Genomic DNA, 23,432 nt, shown 5'->3' on the forward strand with positions numbered 1-23,432 from the left:
TCTGAAAAGTGGGGCATGTGCTCTACTTTGTATTGGTCTTTCACATGAAATTCCATATAAACAAAACAAAACAACAACAACAACAAAAATGCTGTCGTTATCTGGCAAAAATGATTTTTACAAGAAACTGCACATGCATCAAGGCTTTCACAAGCTTCAGCAGAATCTGCGCAGCCACGAATTTTAATGACTCCCACTAGGTTATAAACTATCAGCAGGAAATGATCAGATAAGCAGAAACCAGCGCAAAAACATCCACCCTGATATCACCGATGCTGTTATCTTCTCCCAGTCCTGCATCCTGCTGAAGGGAGAGCAGCCACACCGCAATCTTTACTGTTCTCGTCCGCCTCTGAGCGCCTGGACGGATCGCGATATTTCCGAAATCACCTGAAGGTAGCAACAGCATGCCACCCCACCTGTGCCATTCTGCTGGAGAGACGCGGAGTGAGCCACATCTCCTGCTGTACAGCAGCACTATGCAGGATCAGTGTGAGCGGGTCGAACCTGAAGGACTGAGGAGGAACGGAGCTTCCTGCTGAACAGGAGTCCGTCATGTGAGACAGCCGGGATTTATGGGAGGTAAACTTTAGAGGTGGGTAAAAATGTATCCTGGTGTGAGCTTTCTCGATGATTTCTTTTATTTTTTTAATATACTTTTTTCAAACTTTCGACTCAGCGGCATCTTTAACAGTGCTTTAGTCCGCTCGCCCAGAAACGCGCACGCGGACACGTACACTTGTAGACGCATGGCACGCGCGCACACAGAACACTTCATCACCAGCGGATGTTGACAGGTTGTCAAGCAAGCCGCGAGCAACACAGGCTTTTTCCTTCAACGGGGGTGGGGGGGTCAGCTGGATCTCCGCGGTCCGGACCAGAGCAGTGACACAGCGCCATCCGCCGCACAGCAGCTCCGGCCAGAAGAGGGAGATCCGGAAAAGTCCGGGTGACTGACCGGAGAGGGGGGCTGAGTGCGTCTCCATGCTGCGATAATGGCACGGCATCACTGCAGGACGCGTTTCCAGCCTGACCACTGGATATTGGGAAAAAGAAAAAAAATACTCAAAACGTCCAACACATCATACAGATAGACAACTTTTTAGCAATTGGAATCATGGGGCAACTGAATTTAACTGTATTGTTTTATTAATAGGATAAAATTGCAGTGTATGTAAGATAGATAGATAGATAGATAGATAGATAGATAGATAGATAGATAGATAGATAGATAGATAGATAGATAGATAGATAGATAGATAGATAGATAGATAGATAGATAGATAGATAGATAGATAGAGAGAGAGGTTTTTTTTTTTGCCAAAGCAGCAACAACAGGCAAATATTCATCCATCCATTTTCTGTACACCCTTGTCCCTTAGAGGTCTTGGGAGGTGCTGGTGCCTCTCTCCAGCTAACAGGCAAAGTTAAACATTATTAAAAAACACACACAATATGTAAAATATGATTACCTTTACCTTTTCTGAGGGAAATGGATTGAGAATACTTTGGAATAAAGTAGATTATACAAAATATCTGTTTTAATTTGGCAATATACAAAAAAGCTGAGTTGAATAAATATGGAAACCTTTAATCTCAAAAATGTACAACAATTACCCACCTGGTAATCCTCATTTGGGAAGACTGGCTGTGCTTTCTTTATAAACGTTGCCTTTTTATCAAATTAAGCTAAACAGAAATGTAATTAAAATAGATCATGTTCTTATTGCCTGGAAGACATGCACAAAGTAGGCTGAATTGAGGTTACGGAGGAATTATCTCTTGTTGTAGCAGCATAGCAAGGTCACACAAACAATACAGAGTAAAATTGGGTTCTTTATTAGGGATGTTAATTTCCAGTGGAAATTCAATGATATTCAAGATTATCCCTATTTATACATCAAACATTAATCTGACTTTCATTAACTTCAAAAAGCGCATGATATTGGCCATTGACAGATAATGGTGAGAGATTAAATTTTTAAGGCATTTAGTGAATATGAAAGAAAACAATCTACTTTTTCGGAGCCAAACAAGGAAAACAAGGCCAATTCCAATCTTTGACTGATGGTTGGTGCCTTTATAGCTGAATAGTATGAAGTCAATGATGACATAGAAAGGGTTGGTTGTCAGTTGGTTAGCCTAACTAATTCAATTATCACAAATTGGCATTTTTTTAAGTTGGAAAACAACAGCTTCTCCAAGTATTATTCAAAATAGCTCATAATAAATAACACATTTAAATGCACTACAAATATGCAGTAATTGATACATATTTTGTATCAGTTGTTACACGTTTGTATTATTAGACGGCATCCAATCAGACAGGTTTAGCAATTGACAAAAATATTCCCGGTTAAACAGAGCAGGGAGAGCCCGGGCCCGGGGCCCGGGGCCGGCGGAGCGCCTTGCTGCTGCCGCCGATGCCAGCCCGGTAAGTAGATCCGGACGTGCGCAGCGCGGAGAGATATTTTTTCAAGTGGAAGAGAGAAAGGAGCGCGGTGGGGAGCGAGTTAGTGAGCGTGGAAAAAACAGAGCCTGCCGACTGGTGGCAGAAGGAGTAACGGAGAGGAGAGGAGAGAAGTCCACGTATTACCATGCGGAGATTTGGACTAAAGAAACTTCATGCCAAACCTCCGAATCTTCGAGATTATTAATAATAAGAGAGGTACGTTGTTTCCTATCTTAACGGGCTTCCCTTAATTGGCCGCTTTCGCATCTTTCTAAGGTGGAGAAAAGTTGACGCTATTGTGAGCTTCGGGCTGTGAAAACCAGCCGCTGCTGCGTGCCTTCTCCGCAGAAGTTTGCTTTGAACAAAACAAACTATTTAATTCCAACTTCGAGATTACAAACGCAGATATTGGTCACTCTGAGGAAGGTTAATGCGCTGTTTGCTCCTGTGCTGTGGCTTTTTAAAAAAAGCAAATCTCTGCCCAGCGCTCGGCTGCCATCGTTCCGAGGAGTGAATGGGGAGAGTTGGGGGATGGGGTTAGAAATGAAAGACTTTCCAGGCACCTAACTTATTATCTTCAACTGTTAACTTTTATTTCTTAACAAAAGCAGCTTAAGTTCGTTGCCAGATGCATTCAAGCAAATGCTTCGAATTACATACTTTTTTGGGGGGGGGACTGGAAATAGAAACGAAGTTCTGTGCTTGATTTGAAAATTTCACAATGCGCTTCCTCAAGATGGTTCTTCTCATACCTGCAGGGAGTATTTTCAGATTTAAGGTGTGTTTGCTCTCGTACCGCGTCACGTATTAACCCCGCTGAAAGCGTTAATAACTAAACCGTACGAGGCTGATTTGTGACACGCCAAAAGTCAATAATGTAGGGTTTTTATGAGAAGAATTCCTGCGCAGACATGGCAACGTCTTGCTTTTTATTTGTCTTTGTATGGACTCCCACACAGCCAGGAGGGAGGCTGGAGAGCGGCTCCCAACAGTTTCCCAGCCGCCTCGGCGCTGATTTTTCTTTAACCCCTTCATGCTGTACAGAGCGCCTCTATTTATTTTCCTTCAATAATTTTTGCCTGCATTTATTATATTGTAGTTTTACAGCTACTTAAGTGGCTTTCTGTAAACTCACAGTCACTTGAGATTTAGATTATCACCTGCAGAACATGAACATTTTCTATATTGGCTTTGCTGTTTTGTTGCAAATGAAAGATATATATTGTAAAAATATTTCTTCTTGAAAGTCAAGCTGTTATCCATAATTCCAGTGACATCACAGAAGGCATTAGGGACCTTATTGGAGTGGTTTTTCTTTTTTTTTCTTTTTTAACTTGCATGTTTTCAATCAAATGCATCTTTATGTTGCATTTGATTGTTTATGCACAGTAACACCTTTGAGCTATGTGGCAACTTTGCATGGATTTTCACCAAATTATGCAACAGTCAAACGCATGAAAGCGGTTTTTAAAGTGGAGCGGGGCAGAATGGATATGCCAGATTACATTATCTGTAATCATACAAATGGCAAATGTATACAAAAACTGATTAGTAGAAATCTGTGCATAATCCTTTATGAATTTTCCATCTAATGTTGTACTTTGCTTCACCGCTGCATCCATCATGGAGAAACCGCTTGTAACTCAAATGCAACTTTAGTGCTCCACAATCTGCATTAAAATGTTTAAAGAAACTGCTCATCCTCCATAATGTTTATGAATGCCAGCTGATCAAGCGTAAAGTTGATGCCTCTTGTGATGTCATCAACCCATATATGCACAACACTATACAAGTGTTTTCATGGTGCTTCTTAAAAACGGAACATTTTTAAAATCCTGCAGTGGAAATCTACACTTCACTACCCAGCTTACATTTTATTTTAATAGTCTACATTTTATCAGAGTAAAAGAAAATGCACACAACCTGTATCTTTAAAAGTCAGGAGTGACTATAAATGGTGTTTTCTGCCTTATTTTAATTCCAGAAAGGAAAATCTGTGAAAAACATTTTACCCCTTTTTATTTATTTTGGCTATGATTTACACATTTGAGTTCAATTTAACATTGAGAAGGGTGTATGGTTGCTATCTTGGCAATGTTCTCATAATAGGCGCACTGCCAGCTCAGATCTGTCATCCGATTGGCTGCTCTGCTTCATCCTATTTCCACATGGAACACATCAAGCCACTCACCAGCCTGGCCCACATTTGTTAAGTCATTAAAGGCAGTCTGGTTTCTTGCAATTGTTGTCTTTAATTGTAATCCCAGCTGATGTCTTCTGTCTGTTGACATTAACGTTTTTTTTTGTTGTTTTTTTTTATGTTGCTCTGTTCCAGGTGGCTCTGTGAAGATCCCGGTACGATGATGGGGAAGTTCTCAGTGGCACTGCTCGTTCTGCTCCTGCAGCTCTTCTCTGGCTGCGCAGGAAGCCAAAGGTTTACGAGGGCTGCCTCCATGCAGTTCACCCACTCTGTTTACAATGCCACCATATATGAGAACTCTGCTGCTAAGACCTACCTGGAAAGTCACACCAAGATGGGGATCTTTGTCACGGACCCAACATGGGAGATACGGTACAAAATAATCTCTGGGGACAATGAGAACTTGTTCAAAGCGGAGGACTACTTGTTGGGAGATTTCAGTTTTTTACGAATAAGGACCAAAGGAGGCAGCACTGCCATTCTCAATCGGGAGGTTAAAGACCACTATATGCTCACTGTCAAAGCTACAGAGAGGAACACCAACTTGGAGTGTCGCACGAGAGTGAAAGTGCAGGTACTGGACACCAATGACCTGAGGCCTCTCTTCTCACCGACATCCTACAGCATTTCTCTACCAGAGAACATGGCCATACGCTCAAGCGTGGCCAAAGTCATGGCGACTGATGCAGACATCGGTACGAATGGAGAGTACTACTACAGCTTCCGAGAGTGGACGGACATGTTTGCCGTTCATCCGACGAGCGGAGTGGTGACGCTCACTGGCAAACTGGATTACTCCGAGACAAAGCTGTACGAGCTGGAAATCCTGGCCGTGGACAGGGGCATGAAGCTGTACGGCAGCAGCGGCTTCAGCAGCATGGCCAAGCTTACCGTGCGGGTGGAGCAGGCCAACGAGCACGCACCTGTGATCACCGCAGTAACCTTGTCGCCCTCCGATGCAGATCACGACCCGACGTATGCTGTTGTGACGGTGGAGGACAAAGACCTGGGACCAAACGGAGAGATCTCGTCGCTGAGCGTCGTGGCCGGCGACCCGCTGCAGCAGTTTAAGGCTGTAAGAAGCAGCCCTGGGAGCAAAGAGTATAAGATAAAAGCTGTGAAGGAAGTGGACTGGGACAGCCAGCCATTCGGATACAACCTCACCTTACAGGCAAAGGACAAAGGCACCCCACCTCAGTTTTCGTCTGCTAAACTGGTACACATCACCTCTGCGGAGTTCCAAAAGGGTCCTCCGGTATTTGAAAAGGCTGTCTACAGAGTCAATCTGAGCGAATTTGCCCCTCTTCACACACCTGTGATGATGGTGACAGCTGTGCCGCGATATCCCCATCAGAATTATGCCTTTAAACACAGTTCTGACAAGAACAGATTCAGCATCAATGCAGATACTGGCTTAATCAGCACAGCAGGACCAATCAATGCTGATATTTCGGCACAGTATGAGATAGAGGTGATCACAAGTGACAAGAAAGCAGCCACGAAAGTGATTGTTGATGTGATTGATGTGAATAACAATGCACCGGAGTTCCAGCAAACATCCTACAAGGCCAGTGTTGATGAGAATGTACCTATTGGGACCAGTGTGGTAGCAGTGAAAGCCACTGATCTAGACAAAGAGGAGAATGGCTATGTGACCTACAGCATTACCAACCTGAGTCCCCAGCCATTTGTCATTGACTACTTTTCCGGTGTCATCAGCACTTCAGAGGTCCTGGATTATGAGCTCATGCCCAGGATTTACAATCTGAAAGTCAGGGCATCTGACTGGGGATCCCCTTTCAGAAGAGAAGTAGAGGCATCGGTTACCATAACTTTAAATAACCTGAATGACAATAAGCCTTTGTTTGAAAACATTGACTGCGAGGTCACTGTGCCAAGGGATCATGGGGTGGGAGAGCAGATTACAACAGCTTCTGCCATAGATGCAGATGAACTGCAGCTTGTGCGATACTTCATTAAATCCGGGAATGATCTTGATCTATTTGAAATGAACCCAAACTCAGGCCTGCTGTCGCTGAAACGCACGCTTGGTGAGGGGGAGGCAGCTAAAGTGTCATTTCATAGTTTACAGATTGCTGCTACCGATGGCGAGCACGAGACTCGGCCAATGACCATGAACATAACTGTCATCACAGCACGCAAGCCTGTCCAGGTGAGATGTGTCGAAACGGGTGTCGCCACCATGCTGGCCGAGAAGCTGCTCCAGGGAAGCAAAATCCACGGCCAGATTGAGCCAGAGGATAACTATATGGACATTTATTCAGTCAACCGGTACTCCCCTCTGTTTGATGAGTCTTTTCCGAGTTTTGTTGAAGTTAGAGAGGACCTTCCTGTTGGAGCTCGGGTCATTCATTTAAGTGCAACAGACCCAGACAGTGGCTTCAATGGAAAATTAGTGTATGTCATTTCAGGGGGAGACACAGAAAGTCGTTTTATTGTTGACATGGAAACCGGTTGGCTGTTGGTTTACTCTCCACTTGACCGTGAAATGACAGACCACTACACCCTCAACATTACCGTTTACGATCTCGGGATACCGCAAAAATCTTCTTCACGCCTATTGGACGTGAAGATCCTGGACGCCAACGATAACAGCCCTCAATTTTTGAAAGATTCCTACTCAATTGAAATAAGCGAGAGCACACTGGTTGGGACTGAAATTATCCAGGTGGACTCAACAGATAGGGATCAGGCGGACAATGGAATTGTCAAGTACTCCATTTTAGGGGGCACAGATCATTTTGCCATCAATGAGATAACTGGAGTGGTGACTGTGACAAAGCCGCTGGATCGGGAGCGCTATCCGTTTTATGTTTTGAAGATTGCAGCACGAGACCAGGCAGTGACTGAGCCTCAGTTGGTGTCCACAGTTCCTCTTAAAATTACCCTGGAAGATGTGAACGATAACCCTCCCAAATTTGTTCCTCCTAATTATCGTGTTAAAGTGAGGGAAGACCTTCCTATCGGTACTGTAATTATGTGGCTGGAAGCGCACGACCCTGACGTTGGTGCTTCCAGTCAAGTACGGTATAGCCTGATTGATAATGGAGATGGACACTTTGAAGTGGACAAGCTCAGTGGAGCTCTCCGGATTGTCCAAAATTTGGACTATGAGACCAAACAGGTGTATAACCTGACAGCCAAGGCTAAAGACAAAGGAAAGCCAATATCTCTGTCCTCGACCTGTTTCATTGAGGTGGAGGTGGTGGACGTGAATGAGAACCTCTACAGGCCTTTCTTCCGGTCATTTGTGGAAAAGGGATTTATAAAAGAGGACGCCCTCATTGGGACTTCTGTGATGACGGTTTCAGCTGAAGACGAAGACTCAGGACGAGATGGAGAGATTCGGTACTCCATAAGAGATGGATCTGGCTTAGGATTTTTTTCCATTGATGAAGAAACTGGTGAGTGTTTGTGTTATATACATCTACATCTATTTATTAATCTAGGAAAAGTCAATAAGTCAAATAGTGTTGGTTGATTCATTTATTGGCAGAAAATAGTGGTACTTTTGGTTTTGTTGAATTTCATGAATAGCACAAAACATCAGATTTGTCTGTATTTCACCTATCAACTGCCAATTAACCAATTAGAGGAAACCTGGCCTGTTGCCAAATGATTGGTACATCATTCAAGAAAGTTTGGATAGTTGACATGTTTTCCTGTGTGAAACTTTGGTCTAAAAGAGTTTCCTTTTACAGGCTAGTTTCTTATTCCAGTCATTTTTTCCTTTTTGTGAAAGAACTGATGGCAGGAACAGATGGAGCAGCTGTTTCTCAGACCTTTGTGTGCATTCCCGTGTAGTTACCTTGGTTGTAAAAAGATTTGGAGTGATTTCGCTTGCTTTCCCCTCCTCCCCCCAACCAATCTTTTATGATACAGATGCTTCTCAAAGCAATTTTGATTTAAAAATTTTCCAGTTTGCTTTGACTACGAAAATCAGCTCAAACTACACTCTATTCCTTCTCACAGTGTTGACTGCAAGAATTATTTTATGGATATAGCTAAATTAACGTTAATACATGCTTTGCTGTCTTTAATGATTTCAACAGCTGACTCAAATTATGTCCAAATATTCAGCCTGGAATGCTAATAAGACCCCTGATCACCTGAGGTAGAGATGAAGGACCTCCTTTAGCTGCCCTTGTTTTTTTTTATTTTTTTTATTTCACTCTTAGCTATCTTAAAGTGACTTTTTCTCTATTTTTAATTAAAGCTCTCTTTCTGCTATACATATTTAATATCTGAATGAGGCAGTGAAACTTTATGTATAATATATTGGCTTGGCACTTGCAAGTGCATGCTGGTTCATCTCGACAAGGAAGCCAGGAAAAAGCAATTTATCAGTTGGCTGCTTTACCTGTTTAAGAGACGGTTTATACCTATGGGTCAATTGAGATGCATGTGAATAATTCAACAAGTTGACAGGAAGTCTCTTCAGGGAAACTCTGTGGGAAAAACCTAGCTGGTAAATTCAGCATGGGTTGAGTACTCCAGGTTGTTTGTGATTGTTTCTGTGATTGTTCTGAGATATCTAAAATGCAACACAATCTTGTTTTATGAAGATGGATGCTGGGGTATATAAACCTTGGACTTGATTTCTGTGCACTCATCACAAAATCTTTCTGTTCAAAATTAGAAACTGTGGCATATGTGGTAATGAGTTGCAGAAAAGATTTCTGTATGGTCTCACTTTTTTATCGCTGAGTGCCATTTCCAACGTCTGAACAGCTTAGAGTGTGAGAACATTTGGAGGGACAATTATCAGAAAAAGAATTTTTGTGTTGTGCTTTTTCAATATTGCCATAATGTACTACTGACTTGTGCATGTCATATAAATATAAATTCTATTGCCTCGTTTCATGTCTGATGTAAAGTCCTAAAGAAAGCAGAGAGGCACTATGTAAAGATTCATTGCCAAAGTCTGATTTTTGACCTGCCAATACTGATCTCAGCAGAGTAAATTTTTTCTGTAACAAGACAAAACAACAAAATTGAGGTTAATTTCTTCTAGTCTTTCTTGTCTCTATAGTTGTTAATTTTTAAATGAAGATGAGTCATCAGCAAACTCTACACCGGAGGTCGTCGTTTTTAAGCTGAGTTTTACTATCATGACTAAATCAACTTAAATTGGTGTTGTGAACCATTTAATAATAATGAAGGTTAGCGATTAGTGATAGTTTCTGATGATTCCCTAAAAACAAGGTGGCTAGCTTGAATTCCAGCACATCCGAGGCTGGCCTAGGATGAATGCTAAGAAGCATTAAACTAAGAAACGTAGTACTCAGTTTTACCCCTTCTGTTATCTACCAAAATCTGTCTCAAGACAGTTTGACTCTAGAAAGGTCTTCAAATATGGTAGAAAACCATAAAAATGTTTACAATTTAAGTAGTTGATTACATATCTTCTTAATGCTGAAAATACTTAACTTTGGAAATTACCATGACATGGTAGAGGTTAGCTATGGTCGGTACTCAAGCTGGGAACAAAGCATATTGTTTTTTTTGGTTCTGGTCATCAGCCCATTATCATGGTGCTTCTTTACAAAACACAGGTAAATTAACCAACACCTTATGTAACTTTTTTTGTGCCCCGATTAAAATCCACTTTGTGGTTATTCAGTAGTATTATTATTATTCAACATTATATCAAAATCAGAGATTTAGACTTTTTTCAACCTAGTACTAATCTCTGGTTGTCTTTGAGGTCTGATCATATTTTAGCATATTTTAATTGTAATAAACAATTTCCGTTTATCATTGTATGCAGTGATTCTGTATGGCATCTGTGTAAATTTTGCTCATTTTAGCTGGTAAATTGGAACAAATATCAAGCAAAAAAGAATGAAAATGGTTCACCATATTTAATGGAGGTGGTTGTCTTACAGGTAAGTTGGATCAATGACAAAGTGCCTGAGACTGGCAACCCAACAGCTACAGGATGAACCTCTACCTCCCGAGCCAATGCTGCTATAGATGTATTCGCTGTATTGTTTTAGATGGAGCCATGCTTAACTCACTCATTTTTTCAGATTTGCAACATTTTAAATGCTTGCTCAAAATTCTCACAAAAATTCAATGAAGACAATGCTAGTGAATATACAACACTCTTCAGTGCGTAGGTTGTCACTGAACAAATAAGAAAGTGATATATTGTTGTATCAGTTGTTTTAAGTGAATTTGGGAATGTTTGTCTTCACAGAATTTTACTTTTAAGGTTCTGCAAATTTCTTTGAAGTTAGCTAACTTTCAATTTAACCAGAACTTGTAAAATAAGCACAAAATCTCTGATTGGTGAAGTGTACAATTGTCTTTTTACTAGATGTAGGGTAAGTAATTCTAATGGTCATACTGATTTAGCTTATTGGCCAAGAAAATATTATTCAGTTTATCCGTTGTTAAATGTGGAGCACAACTAAATTTATATGAACCAGTGAATACCAAACACAGCAAAACCAGTTACCTGTAATTTCCACTTTTAGTTAATTTTGCTCTGTTTGCATACTACAATAAAAACAATTTCCATTTAAAATTTTAATTACAGCCAAATTAAAACTGCAAGGAAATTGGTCCTTTAATCTTAAACTAGAATTACCAGAGAAGGGTCATTTAACATTTCTACCTATGGAGCCCAGAGACAGGTCGACTGACCTGAAGGATTTTAGCTAGCATCCTATAAGCAGGTTTGCATGATTTTCCACTCCTACCTTTCTGGCCTGACGGTCAATGGCCACATTTACAATTGAAGAAGGGATGCTAATTTGAGCCATCAGAATCCTCAGTTTGGACTCAGGTCTTTTGACCCTCTTTCGGGACTTCAGGGGAGAGGTCGAAAACCCTGGTAATTCTATGTTCAGAACAGGCTACACAAAAACAGCAAATTTCACCATTATTCTGCTTTGGAAGCAACATACAATTTTAACTACTGTTGGGTTTGATGAAACCATCACCATCCAATCAGCATTTGAAACCTGTTTCACATATGGTGTGACATCACAGATTGCAAACATACAGCCCGTTTGGTTAGCCTCTGTTTTATGTCTCTTTAGAAATGTTATTTGACAAGCGAGACAACAGGAAGTGAAGACATCAAAGGAGATGAAGGACAATAGCAATTTTCTACAGCTGCATTCTGTTGTCTGTTGCACATGACTGAAAATCGGACTGCTTACAAAGAAAGAGAAGCAACGCTGGCAGAATTTTGGAAGATTTCCTTGAACTGTGGCCAAAATCAGCATATTTGTCTGATTTTATGTGACACACAATGAGCTTCTCAGAATAAAGTCAGGAGTTTTGGATCGATGAAATTATAAATGTTACATAATTTACTTTGTTATCCTTGAAGTCAGATCAGGCACTTTCACAAGACTGAAAGGCCACATCTAACATCAAATCTGCAGCGAGACACAAATTCTAAGCCCTTAGCTGTTATCATCTACTTAATTTCAGAGGCCTTTATTAAGTGATTATCAAGAGGTGCAATAATAGGCTTGTCTTGGGCTGGGTCCTGTTATTATGCCGTATTTCTGAGGTCAGCAGACAACTAAGTGCAGCCGAGGTGGCGATGCCCCTCCCAAGACTTAACTAGATGAAGGGTGAGGTTTGTTAAAGGAGCCACATGTGTTTGGAATATACTGCATGTTGTGAATTTTAACCAGAATGGTTTAAAAGCAAAAAAAAAAAAAAGAAACTACAGTAATACATTTTTTTTGAGGGAGTCTGCCCAAAACCAAACACCATCCACCTATGAAATGTGTTTCCCAGCATGCAGTGGTGAAAGACACACATCACCATCTTTTTTTTTTTACTTAGATGTGTGTAATCATAAACACATCCACAGGGTTTCCCTCCAGAAAACTTGCTAGGCAGGGTGGTAGGGGTGGTAGGGCAGTCATCCAACAACCTGTCATGTTTTTGAGTTAAAAATGTTTAAATTTGACAGGAAATTCAAAAATATGACCACATAGTTATGTGTTATTGGAAGACATTATTAATAATACCTTTAAAAAAACAACTATAAAGTCTTAAAGAAGGCAATAAAATATAATTTTTTTGACTTGTCGCTTTATTTGCTGAAGTTATTAGCATGTAGACCGGTAAAGACAGGAAGTGGTTACGGAGCTCTGGTGAATTTAAAAAAGAAAAAAGACACCTGACCTCAATCTTGCTGTGTTCACATACTGACTTTACTATGTTGCCATTGTGCTTCCAACATTTCACTAAAGAGAGTCTTTAACCTGTCACTGTTGTGGTATATAACAAAAACTTACAATAAATAAACAAATAATGCTTAGCCTGGTGGGGGAGCAAGTAAAGCCTGGTGACCCACCAGGCTTACAACACACTGGGTCAAAACCACATGCATATGTGTTTGTAAAGACCATTACTAAGTTTAGTTGTGAAGCAATTTAATTTATCACCATTTCCAGGGATGAAGAAACCAAACCAGTAATCCATCCATTATCTAACACACTAAACCTTAGTGAGGTTGCGATGGGCGTTCGTGCCTACCTCCAGAGGTCAACGGGTGAGAGGCGGGGTCACCATGGACAGGTCACCTGTCCATCACAAGACTTGCATAATGCTGCCTCATAAATAAAAGAATCTCTGTCTTTTGCCGTTTCTAGCTGGTCTGAATGAAAATGCTTTCAACCTGATAAATGAATCAGTCTAACTATTCAAGGACATTATCGATTTATTTAAGACACAGCAATTATGATTCAACATTGTAAATGTTGAATAAAATAAATGTTTAAATAAAAACATGTAAAAAAAAAGTTTAAGTATTTGATGTATTGGTGCTGTGTGGGAGACTGTACTACAATTTCCCTGAGGGTAAATCCCAAAGGGATGAATAAAGCATCTATCCATCCATCCATCCATCCATCTATCTATCTGACATTTCATTTTTATCCACATTGACACGCCTAAAGCAAACCCTCCATGTTGTCGTCATCTTCTGCCGGTTTCTTGCCATCAGTCCGCCCGGGGAGCCGATAGCAACTGTTTTCCCAGACATTCTCTCCGTTATTAAAAGCTCTGTGGTCACTGGATTATTGCCATTTTAATTTATACAGTCTCATCATGGCTTCCTCCCCTGCTGTACACCACATTTACCTTCCAAGGCTTCTATTGATATGTTTGCTTCAAGCGATTTTCAATCAGTGGCACGCTTTCTAAGTGTTTAAAGAAAATGCAAAAGTTTCATCAACAAACAGTATCAGTTGGTTTAATTCTTAAATTGAACTGGACAGTAAAGTTCAGGTTTTGCATTGAGAGCGTGCTCTGCTTGGTTGATACTGATATTTAGTTTTCTTTCAGGTTTAACCGGCTAATTCTAATTGCAAACATTTGAAGACTTATTTGAGGTATAACAATTTGCCGCATGTTATTTGACAGATGGAAGAGTTTGAATTCAGCCAAAAATGAAAGAATTACAAGATTATTCATGTTTATATGGCAGAGTACTTGTTACCAACATCCATCTGATATTCATAAAAGCACATACTGTTTTCTGATACCCTTATCGATCAAGTAGGAGAGTGTTATTTTACAAGTAAAAAGTATTTGACCTTCTAGTTGATCAAAGCGAATCAAGAGGAAATGGTTCAATTACGTTCTCTGATGATGTACTTACCTTATTTTGTAAGGTAAGCTATTTTGTAAAAATGCTAAATAGCAATGTGTAGGAATGGAAGAATTTGTAGATGATCAATATTTTTGCATCTGACCATTTGACTACATTTAAATTTTTTCTTAATGTTCACCACTTTCTATTGGTTGATTAATTTAAAGACGGAAAATTGTTGGTATTCAGAGTTTTGATGCACTAAAAGATTAGATATTAAAAACACAAGATTTTTATCCTGATGGAACTTTATTGAAAATTGACTTGTAATAAACAATTAGTGCAGCCTAATAATGCAGGAAGTACTGTTTTTGTGCAACAACTGCTAATATATACTGTATATATGGAAGTACAATATTTAAATATAATTTTAGTTTCAAACTTTTTATGTCTCTCTTGTTTATAGATTGACAGCTGTAACACAAGCACCCCGCCCCCTCACCTGCAAGGAATAAGTAAAGTTCTTTTAGATTTAGATTTATAAATCACAATTCCACAACTCCGAATTTTAAGCTTTGGAGTCGATCTACTGCAGTGGAGTCCTGAAGAGTTTGCTTCCAAATGAGCTCTTATTTTTCCTCCTTCTTTTATGTCTCTTAAAGCCATTTTGTCAGACTTCACGTGAAAACAACCAATTTGCTGTCTGAAGGGCCGACGGCGGCAAATGAGCTACTAATCTTGTGGTTTACAGATGAGTGCGGTCGCAGCAGAGCTAAATTTAAGGATCTTGCCGCAGTCAATCTTTGTGTTTGCAGAGATCACAAAGGCAGGATGCAGCAAACTGAACAGAATAAGGAGAGATCCCGAAACCTTTACTCCCTCTTACCTCTACTTTATACATTTACAGTTTTTTATTTCAGGTTTTTGCAGGTTGACTTGAATTGATAAAAAAGAGAGAAACAACATACCTTTATTTAACAAAAAAGTCAGGATTTTGCATATTAAACCCAGTCCTCCTAATACCGATTTTTATAGCTTTGCCCTCACCATGTGATGCTAAGCTAAGTATCTGGCTGTAGAGTAAGCCACTGGAGCACTACATGCTATATGTAGGTCAGGTGTAATCTTGGAAAAGCTGTCTTTGCATGTAACGGCCTCGAAAACATGTGTCTGTTGAAAATAAGTTGCAAACATTTGAAGTGTTAATAAAAGTCCCAAAAGTGGGAAGCAAAGAGAATAATATTAGATTGACCTCATAAACAGCCCAGTTAGTTTCTTAAACTTAACATACACTTTTGTTAAAAGTAACTACTTTTAACAACTGACTAACAGTGATTGACTAACTAAAGTGTCAGCTGCTGCAGTGGTTGAGGGAGATTACTGATGCGAGGAAGAACTAGAGTCTCGTTCGTCATCGTGTCATTGCTCTGTGACCCAACAAATCATTTCTCATATGTAAAGCTGCAGAATGTAACTTATGTAAAAAATGTTTTTTTTATATATATTTGCTAAAACTGTTGCTGTGTCCTGGCAGTACAACATGAAACAGATGATCTGTGGAAAAAAGGAAATCATCTGCCTTCCCCCTGTTTTGTTGCTGCCATCTGTAGACCAGAAAAAACGGTCAGAAAAAAACAATCAGAGGCAGGAAGAGGTGATGCCAATCATATTTGTGTATGTGCTGCTCATTGTGCTAATAGCGGAACAACCAAACATTACAAAAAAAAATGTTTATCTGCTGCCGTCAGTGGCCATGCTAAGTAGCCGGAGCATTCACGGCAGACTCAAATGTAATGAAATATCTGTAGCATATCAGAGAGCAAAGGGGAGAGTGTGTGAGCAGCACATACATAAAGGTGATTATATATATTCCTTTATTTAATCAGGTAAACCCCGTTGAGATCTAGATCTCATTTTCAAGAGGGACGTGAGCAAAAAATTTGCAATACATAGCAACCTGGTTACAAGATAAAAACAATTAATACATATGCACAAGTATAAAACAATAAAAAATTGATAGAGCTATGACCCTCCTCCTGACTCTGATTGGTTGTTTCTGACAGACTGGAGTATTTCTGCAGATGGCAGTAGGAGGAAGCAGAGGAACTAATTTTCTTTTTTTTTTGTAAAAAAAGTTTTTTTTTTGTTTTATAATAATGACTTGCTGCAGCTGTAAGGTGTACCCTAGACTTCAGGACATCAACAACAGTTGTTGGTTTATGTACAGGAATGTGTGCAAAAATCCAATCAAATTTTTTTCCCGTAGCTTTCTTTCAGATGTCTGGGAGGCAGAGCACAGCAACAGGTGGGGGCGGGTCACTTGTGTACCTTTGTACTACATAGAGTTGGATTACATTCTGCTCTGATGTGGCGTCTCATTGAAAGCAGGACGGCTCCATACAGCTAGCAATAAAAGAATGCTTATCTTGATGAACCCGGACAAGCCCCCACTCCTCAAAGCATGCCTGATTCATCTTGACACACCTTAAATCAGTCAACAATCCACTGATAAATTTTAATTCCAGTGAGTAATCGTCTGTTCATTTGTACTTTTACCTCTAGTCATTTAGTAAATCATTTTTGTCTTAGAGCAGCTTTCAGATTTAGAACATTTAGCTTTGAGTGCAGTAAGACAAGCTGATGTAAGCATCAAGAATGAAACCCACATAAAGGACAGAGTGCAGGGAAGAGGCTAAAGAGGTGCAACATAAGGAGAAGACCTCTTCTTTTTTCCATCTGTGGAACATGAAAGAGAGTTTTTGCTGTTTGAGGAGCTGAGCTCCAATTAATTAAAAGGTCACATAGCTACGAGTAAGTCCCAAATAAATAAAGGGCCAAGTTGCATATTGAGTAATTGTGAAGCAGAAGATGCAGCTGCAAAGTCTGCAAACAACATAAACACATTTCAAGAAAATCAGGATTAACTTGTCAACTCTTAATCCTTCACCTTAAGCTCTGCTCACAGATTTCACTAGTGATGTTTTGGTTTGAGATGCTGTTTAAAATGTTCAGTGACGCCCTCTGTTCTGCTTTGTAGCTGTTGCTTTTCCTTCGCTGCGCCATTCTCACGCAGAAAAAGGGCAAACAAATGCTGTGGTGATGAGAGCTTACTCTGAAAATGTAATCAAAGCTGTTGTGTCCTGGCTCGAAGTGAAATCGTTGAGTGCACAGAGTGACCAGAGCAGAGAGCGCTCATTGTACATGAGAAGCAGATGCTAGCTGTATAATGCATGCACTGCCCTTTCTTCCTGGATAAAATATGCATTGGCCTTTCACTTGAAGCTGTTCGCAGCCTGCGCCGCGAAAGCTTTCTTTGTGAGAGTAAATGAAAACAGTTTGACGGGTAACGAGGAATTTCTCTTCCATTTCAACATAAAATGACCTCTTTCTGTTTTATTTTCAAGCGCTACGTGTTGTACGGACTTCTTTCCTCAGAAAACACGAGCCGCTTCTAGTGCATCAGCTCGGCGTTTAAAACTCTGAACTGTCGCTCTCTGTCCCTCATCTTCCATTTATCTGAGATAAATGTTGGGCTGCAAAGTGGCACAGGATTCCAAAGAGTCATTGCTCGACTGCTGTTACCGTGGAGATGGGACCAGGAATGTGCGGTGGGACAAAGTTGATTCTGGGTTGCTAAATGAATAACACACTTTCTCCTGTTAGAAGTATGTTGGACTTTCAGTCCATTAAATCTTTTTAAAGAAACATGGCGCAGCCTGCAGCACAGGATGTACCTCATTATGTGTTAATTTACTGCCATGCTGACATTCACCACTGAACTGCATGAATACGCTAAATAATTATAGACTTAAAAGAACATCTTCTTAAACATAAAGATTATTACAAGCCTGCACAGCCTTCTTCACTGCTGTAGTTTCTTTTTAATAATCTCAAGACGGGCAAGTTTGGACAAGCAGCTGAGAATAGATAAACCCATATCTGTGTGAGATGAATGACATGTTCTTAGCAACTTTGCTGTTATGTTTATTGACCTTTCAGACAAAAAAATGTTGGCATCGCCCAAAATCGGAGTTGGCATTTCAGGCTTTTTAAAGATCGGTAATCAGCCAGAAAATGTCAATCAATGAGAACAAATGCATTCACATTTTGCGTTTGCATTTTATTTTTTTGTTCTGCAACCAAAGATTTTCAATTATTCCAAAGCTTTTTAGTCATCTTTACTAGCAGTAATAATAATAGTTGGTGGTTGATCTTAGCTTTTGAAGGTGGACTCAACTTTTCCTCGTTCCACCCTGCTTTGTCATTTTAGAGTAGTCGTTTATTGATATCAGTGATGTAATGCTTGTTTAAGTTAGATATAAATGAATAAATAAATATTACAGTGTGAGAATAATTAGTTAAAAAAAATGGTTGGATTGTCCAATCTATAGACAATAGGCTCATTTGCAAATTTGACATGTTTGATTAACATATTTAGCTTTCTTCCATACGACGGAAGCAATAATCGAAACACCATCTCTAAAATTAACTAAATAACAGGCTCTACATTTGTTAAATACACAGAGAAAACTTGTATCTCTATAATTACAATTTTGGGCTGTGTTGAAATGATTGAGTCCTGTCATTGCTGTGGCGTTGGCGGCAACCTGCAGACATCAAACATGTCTCAGTTATAAAAAGTTTCATAATACTGGTGTTTTTGGTGCTTTGCTTATTTTCTGTGTTTTGTGCGCAGATTTTGTTGATGGTTTGGACATAATGAATTATTCTTCCGAGAAACTACATAATTGTAGGGTGTTGGTGAAAAGGTTACATTTCATGTAATGCAATGATAATAGAGTCGGGTATTTATAGAAAAACAAATCAATAAAGACTGCTCTGTGCAGACATCAGTGCTGGGAGAGAAAAAAATCCTCAGAAAATAACATAACTGAGATGTTCTTGTTACCAGAGGAACGCATTGCAAAAAGACAAAATCTTATGAAGTATTTTTGGTTTAGTTTCTAGTGCAAATATCTTAGTGCACTTGAAATTAGACAAAACTAACAAGTAACTTTTAAGCAAAGTGTAAAAGCAAATCATTTCTTAATATTCATAAAAAAGAAAAAGCTCCACTGGCAGATTATTTCACTATAACAAGACATTTTTTCTATAAGTGAAATAATCTGCCAGTGGATTTAGTACTTTTTTAATACCAATATTAAGCAATTATTCACTAAAAACAAGCTCCTAATAGTTACTCATAAGTTAGTTTTGAATTATTTCAAATATGCTAAGATATTTGCATCAGAAGGCAGACAATAAAACGTAAGACTGTGATTTTCGCATGCAGGCAGACAGTTTTCAGGGCTCCGAGGCGTACAGTCAAAGCCGCTATGAAATACGGCAGTGATTTTCTGTTACTCGTGCTTTTTTCTTTCCAAAGCACATTTACCAGGGCTCCATTAACAATGGAAGCTTTGTGTTTTCAACTAAATCTCAAACGCTATCTCAAGTGGAATTAAAGACATTCTTTAACATGGAAAATCCATTCAGTCATTTTATTGCGGATGTCTATCAATTCTTTTCTTTTTTTAAATCTTGGCTTACTTAAGTCTACAAACTAATGATTATCATGCTCTCATGGGATTATATATTTCAGAATTTCCATGACTGTTCATATAAGGAACCTGTACTGGCCCCAACTGGTTTATGAACCCCCTAATACACCACCCTGAATGCTTTTCTAAAAAAAAACAACAACAACATTGCTATAAGCTAGCTGCTGACAGCCGGTTTTTGTCACATTGAGCAGCGCCTGGTCATGCATGAAGTAGAAATAGCTCACTGATTCTAAAGGCTGTAGTACTTTGTCTGGTATGTAGAGAGAGATTTTAGAGACACGGCTTTATACGTCTCTTCATCATCTGTCAGATTATGTCTTTGACCAATCCCAATATTCTGACCTTTCTGTGCCCTGCAAACGGCCCAGACCAACTCATGCCAGTCATGTTACTCACATAAACGCTGCTTATGGTGGAGTAATGTCCAGCAGTTCAGCTTTGCTAGTGGAGCATTTGATCTGCTTAGCGTAGCTTCAGTATAAAGTCAAAAATCTAATTAATGACTGTTAACCTGTTGACTGAATCTGCCACTGAACAGAAGTGGGAGGGAATAAGCAGGCTTAATTTAGAGAGAATCCCATGGCTCACCGGCCACTTGGCATGAAAGTTTCATCAGCTCAGCACCTTCAGGAAGAGAGGAGGGATGACTTAGAGGGTTTGTTCTGGACCGAGGATGAAATGGGAGGGAAATCTGGAGGCAAAAAGGCTTACAAGCAAGTCTAAAAAAAACCCCCTTAGAATAGAATTTCATCTTCACTAAAAATGTTCTGCTGTCATATCTGCTGTAAAAAGACGTAATTTGATGGAGTCAGATGTGCTAAATTTGTTAAAGCTGGTCTTCCTTAACAAGCACAGAAAGTCGTTGTTGTTTATTTGTATCTTTTGCAAGTTACTTGAAGTATTTGCTCCCTCACTAATACCTGGCATACACTATGCCACGTCTGTGTTTTCATTGACCATATATTGACCCAATTTGACATTTCAAAAATAAATTTGCTTAATGGAAACAACAATATCAAGAAAATTAGTTTTTCGATAAAAAGTTTTGGTGTCAAAATGCAAAGTATTTTTTGGCCATGTCGGCCAATTTGAATTTTTTGTATCACAAGAGTCACATGATCAACAACGAGACGTTGCCACTGGCGCAAACCACGAAGAAGACGACAGGAAATTATTGGAGAATGATGGCTCGCATGTCTTTTAACGACTTATCGTGTGAACAAACTCACGCGTAATTTTAATTGCATTTCTTATCTAATGAAAACACAATTGCGAAACAGTTTTTTTTTTTTTTTTTTACATTAACGAGATATTGACATAATTTTCCATGCATTTGTAATGGAAACACAGCTGCTGGAGTTTCCGTAACTCTTTCCAGATGTCTGGATGTCAATGACTTTTCCTCCTTTGTCATTGAATCACTTTAAATCAGGACATGATTGTTTTTTAAGATCTCGTAGCCTCCTTGATATTATCAGACAGGATCTGGTTACATGATTATTTGATTCTGCAGTCGTAGAATTGGACCTGATTGTGTGGTTAAGTGAAAGTAAACCACTTAAACCCAGGTCATTTGTGATTTAACAAAGAGGCACATTTACTTTAACATGGTGTCAGATGAGGCTTGTATCCCCCTTTATAGTTTTTCAGATTTTGGTTGTGTCGTGTTCAAATATGCATGATGAACCGAAACATTCAAGTGTGACAAAAAAGCAAGAAATGAAGAAATGTGTAGGAGGATATAGAGGGGAATTGATAGCAAATCCGCTCTAACTTCTGCCTGGAGAAACTTAAAATCTACATTATGAAACAGGATTTAGAGAAAATCCCAGTCAGGGGGGATTTTTGGCCTCAGTACAACAAAGGTGATGTACACATGGAAACCATCATGTTAATATGCAAAAGTTCTTTTGCTTCAACATTTAGTTGATACAGAAAGGAAGATCATGTTTTAAAAATAATTCTAGATCGGACAATTTTCACTAAGTTACCATTTTGGTGATAATCTATTCAGAACAAACCTTTGATGTCATCCTTTCCACCTTGGACGACTTGACCTTTGACCCCAAGCCCATCACAGTTTTACTGTTTTTGTAGACAGAGACTTTTGTAAAAAATTAAAATAATTAGGGTGGAATGATATTAGGAAAGCACAATTTATTAAACCTACTATTGAATGTTGCATGATGACAATATCCTGGAGCAATGAGATGCTAACGTTTAAATCAGATGTGGTTAAAAAGTGAATCCATCCAAGTGACCAAATATTTTATTGGCAGGCAGGATTTTATTGGACAGGAGCTGAAATATAATAGCTGACCTAATATCTCTTTCAAGCAACTCTTTGTGATTATTCACACATAGATATTGCACTGACGGTTGTGATTAAATATATTGTGCGGCTTTAATTGACATTATGTTGTGATTTGGAGTACGCCTGTCACAATGAGCAATAAATCGATGAATTGCATGATAAATTAAAATGAGCATGATCATTTCCATTTGGAAAACAGTCATTAAAGAGATGCTCCGCTTTAATTGAATTTTAAAAAAGCAGGAATTTGAGAAATGCTGCAAACATTTGACACCCAATACGAAGCAGTTAGTTTGCACTACCTGACACTTTTGCCCCTTTTCTCTGTCTAAGCTGAATGATTATTATTATTTAAAATGCAATTTTGGTATCCGAGACTTCAAAATACATTTTAATTATTGATGTTTCAGTTGTTTTATATTTGTTTTAATTTGGATATTTAAAATGTTTTCCTATTCCAGTGTTAAATGTCATTTAGAAATCTTTGACAGGGTGTACTTGCTTTAATATGCCGTTATTGTTATTATTAGTTGAAAATGACCTCAAAATGACAATATCATTATTTATCACAATAATTTCTTACATTTAAGCAAAATGTATTGTGATGAACTTCAGAGAAGCTCAGTTCTATGTGAACAAGTCCTAAAATAATCACATTAAAAAAAGATTTCCCTTAAGTGTAAAGTCATTGCTTTAGATGACATTTTTCATATTTAACATCACAGAAGAATCTTGGAACGTTCTTCAGATCCTTCCATTTTTCACCCATGTTAGGTATTTGCTGGTTTCAAATCCTTAAAACTCAGATATGGCCCGCAGATATCTCGGAACTTGGGGGTGATGTGAAAACCAAGCTGCAGGGTAATAAGAAGCTAAGTTTAGGAGTCCTTCTATTACACTAGGCTCAACAACGAGGTAGAGGAATTTGAAACATTTTGCCAAGGCTTTGGGAAGGGGGTTGGGGGGTGGCGCGATACTGAGAAAGTTTATGCAAGCATGTGAGCTGGAGGCCTGAGAGGGCACAGGAATGTGGGGTAGAGGTGAGCAAAATGAACCGACGTGGCTCAAAGAAAGCTCGTTTACCGTCTTAAGCTCCTCAGCAAGCGGCGAGCTACATGTCCACTTATGTCTTGCAGGTCAGGAACTCACTCCGTTTTAGTATTGCACTGAGCATGTACTAAATTTTGAATTTTTCTTTACTGTGCAGCTCCTGACATTCAATAAGCATTGAAAGGAAAGCGCCTTATTCAAAACAAATAGCAGTGCATTGAAATAATAGACTGTTGAGTTTTTATTGAATAAACTGCAGACTG

At 39.2% G+C, this 23,432-nt stretch overlaps 1 protein-coding gene across 8 annotated transcripts in view; it reads left to right on the top strand.

The window, feature by feature from the left end:
* Positions 1 to 438: 438 nt before the first annotated feature.
* fat1a (FAT atypical cadherin 1a) overlaps positions 439 to 23,432 on the top strand; it is a 98,088-nt gene continuing 75,094 nt past the window's right edge. For 4 of the 8 annotated variants that reach the window (XM_032563053.1, XM_032563055.1, XM_032563056.1 and 1 more), the window contains exons 1-2: positions 2,537 to 2,668; positions 4,788 to 8,077. In XM_032563053.1, the coding sequence (XP_032418944.1) occupies positions 4,813 to 8,077 (3,265 nt within the window). In that variant the 5' untranslated portion in view covers positions 2,537 to 2,668; positions 4,788 to 4,812. Of the gene's footprint in view, positions 596 to 2,535; positions 2,669 to 4,787; positions 8,078 to 23,432 lie in introns of those variants that run through there. The other 4 variants (XR_004339306.1, XR_004339307.1, XR_004339308.1 and 1 more) reach the window with 2 other exon arrangements.

This window comes from Xiphophorus hellerii, chromosome 5 (assembly GCF_003331165.1).
Source record: "Xiphophorus hellerii strain 12219 chromosome 5, Xiphophorus_hellerii-4.1, whole genome shotgun sequence".
Lineage (NCBI taxonomy): Eukaryota > Metazoa > Chordata > Actinopteri > Cyprinodontiformes > Poeciliidae > Xiphophorus > Xiphophorus hellerii.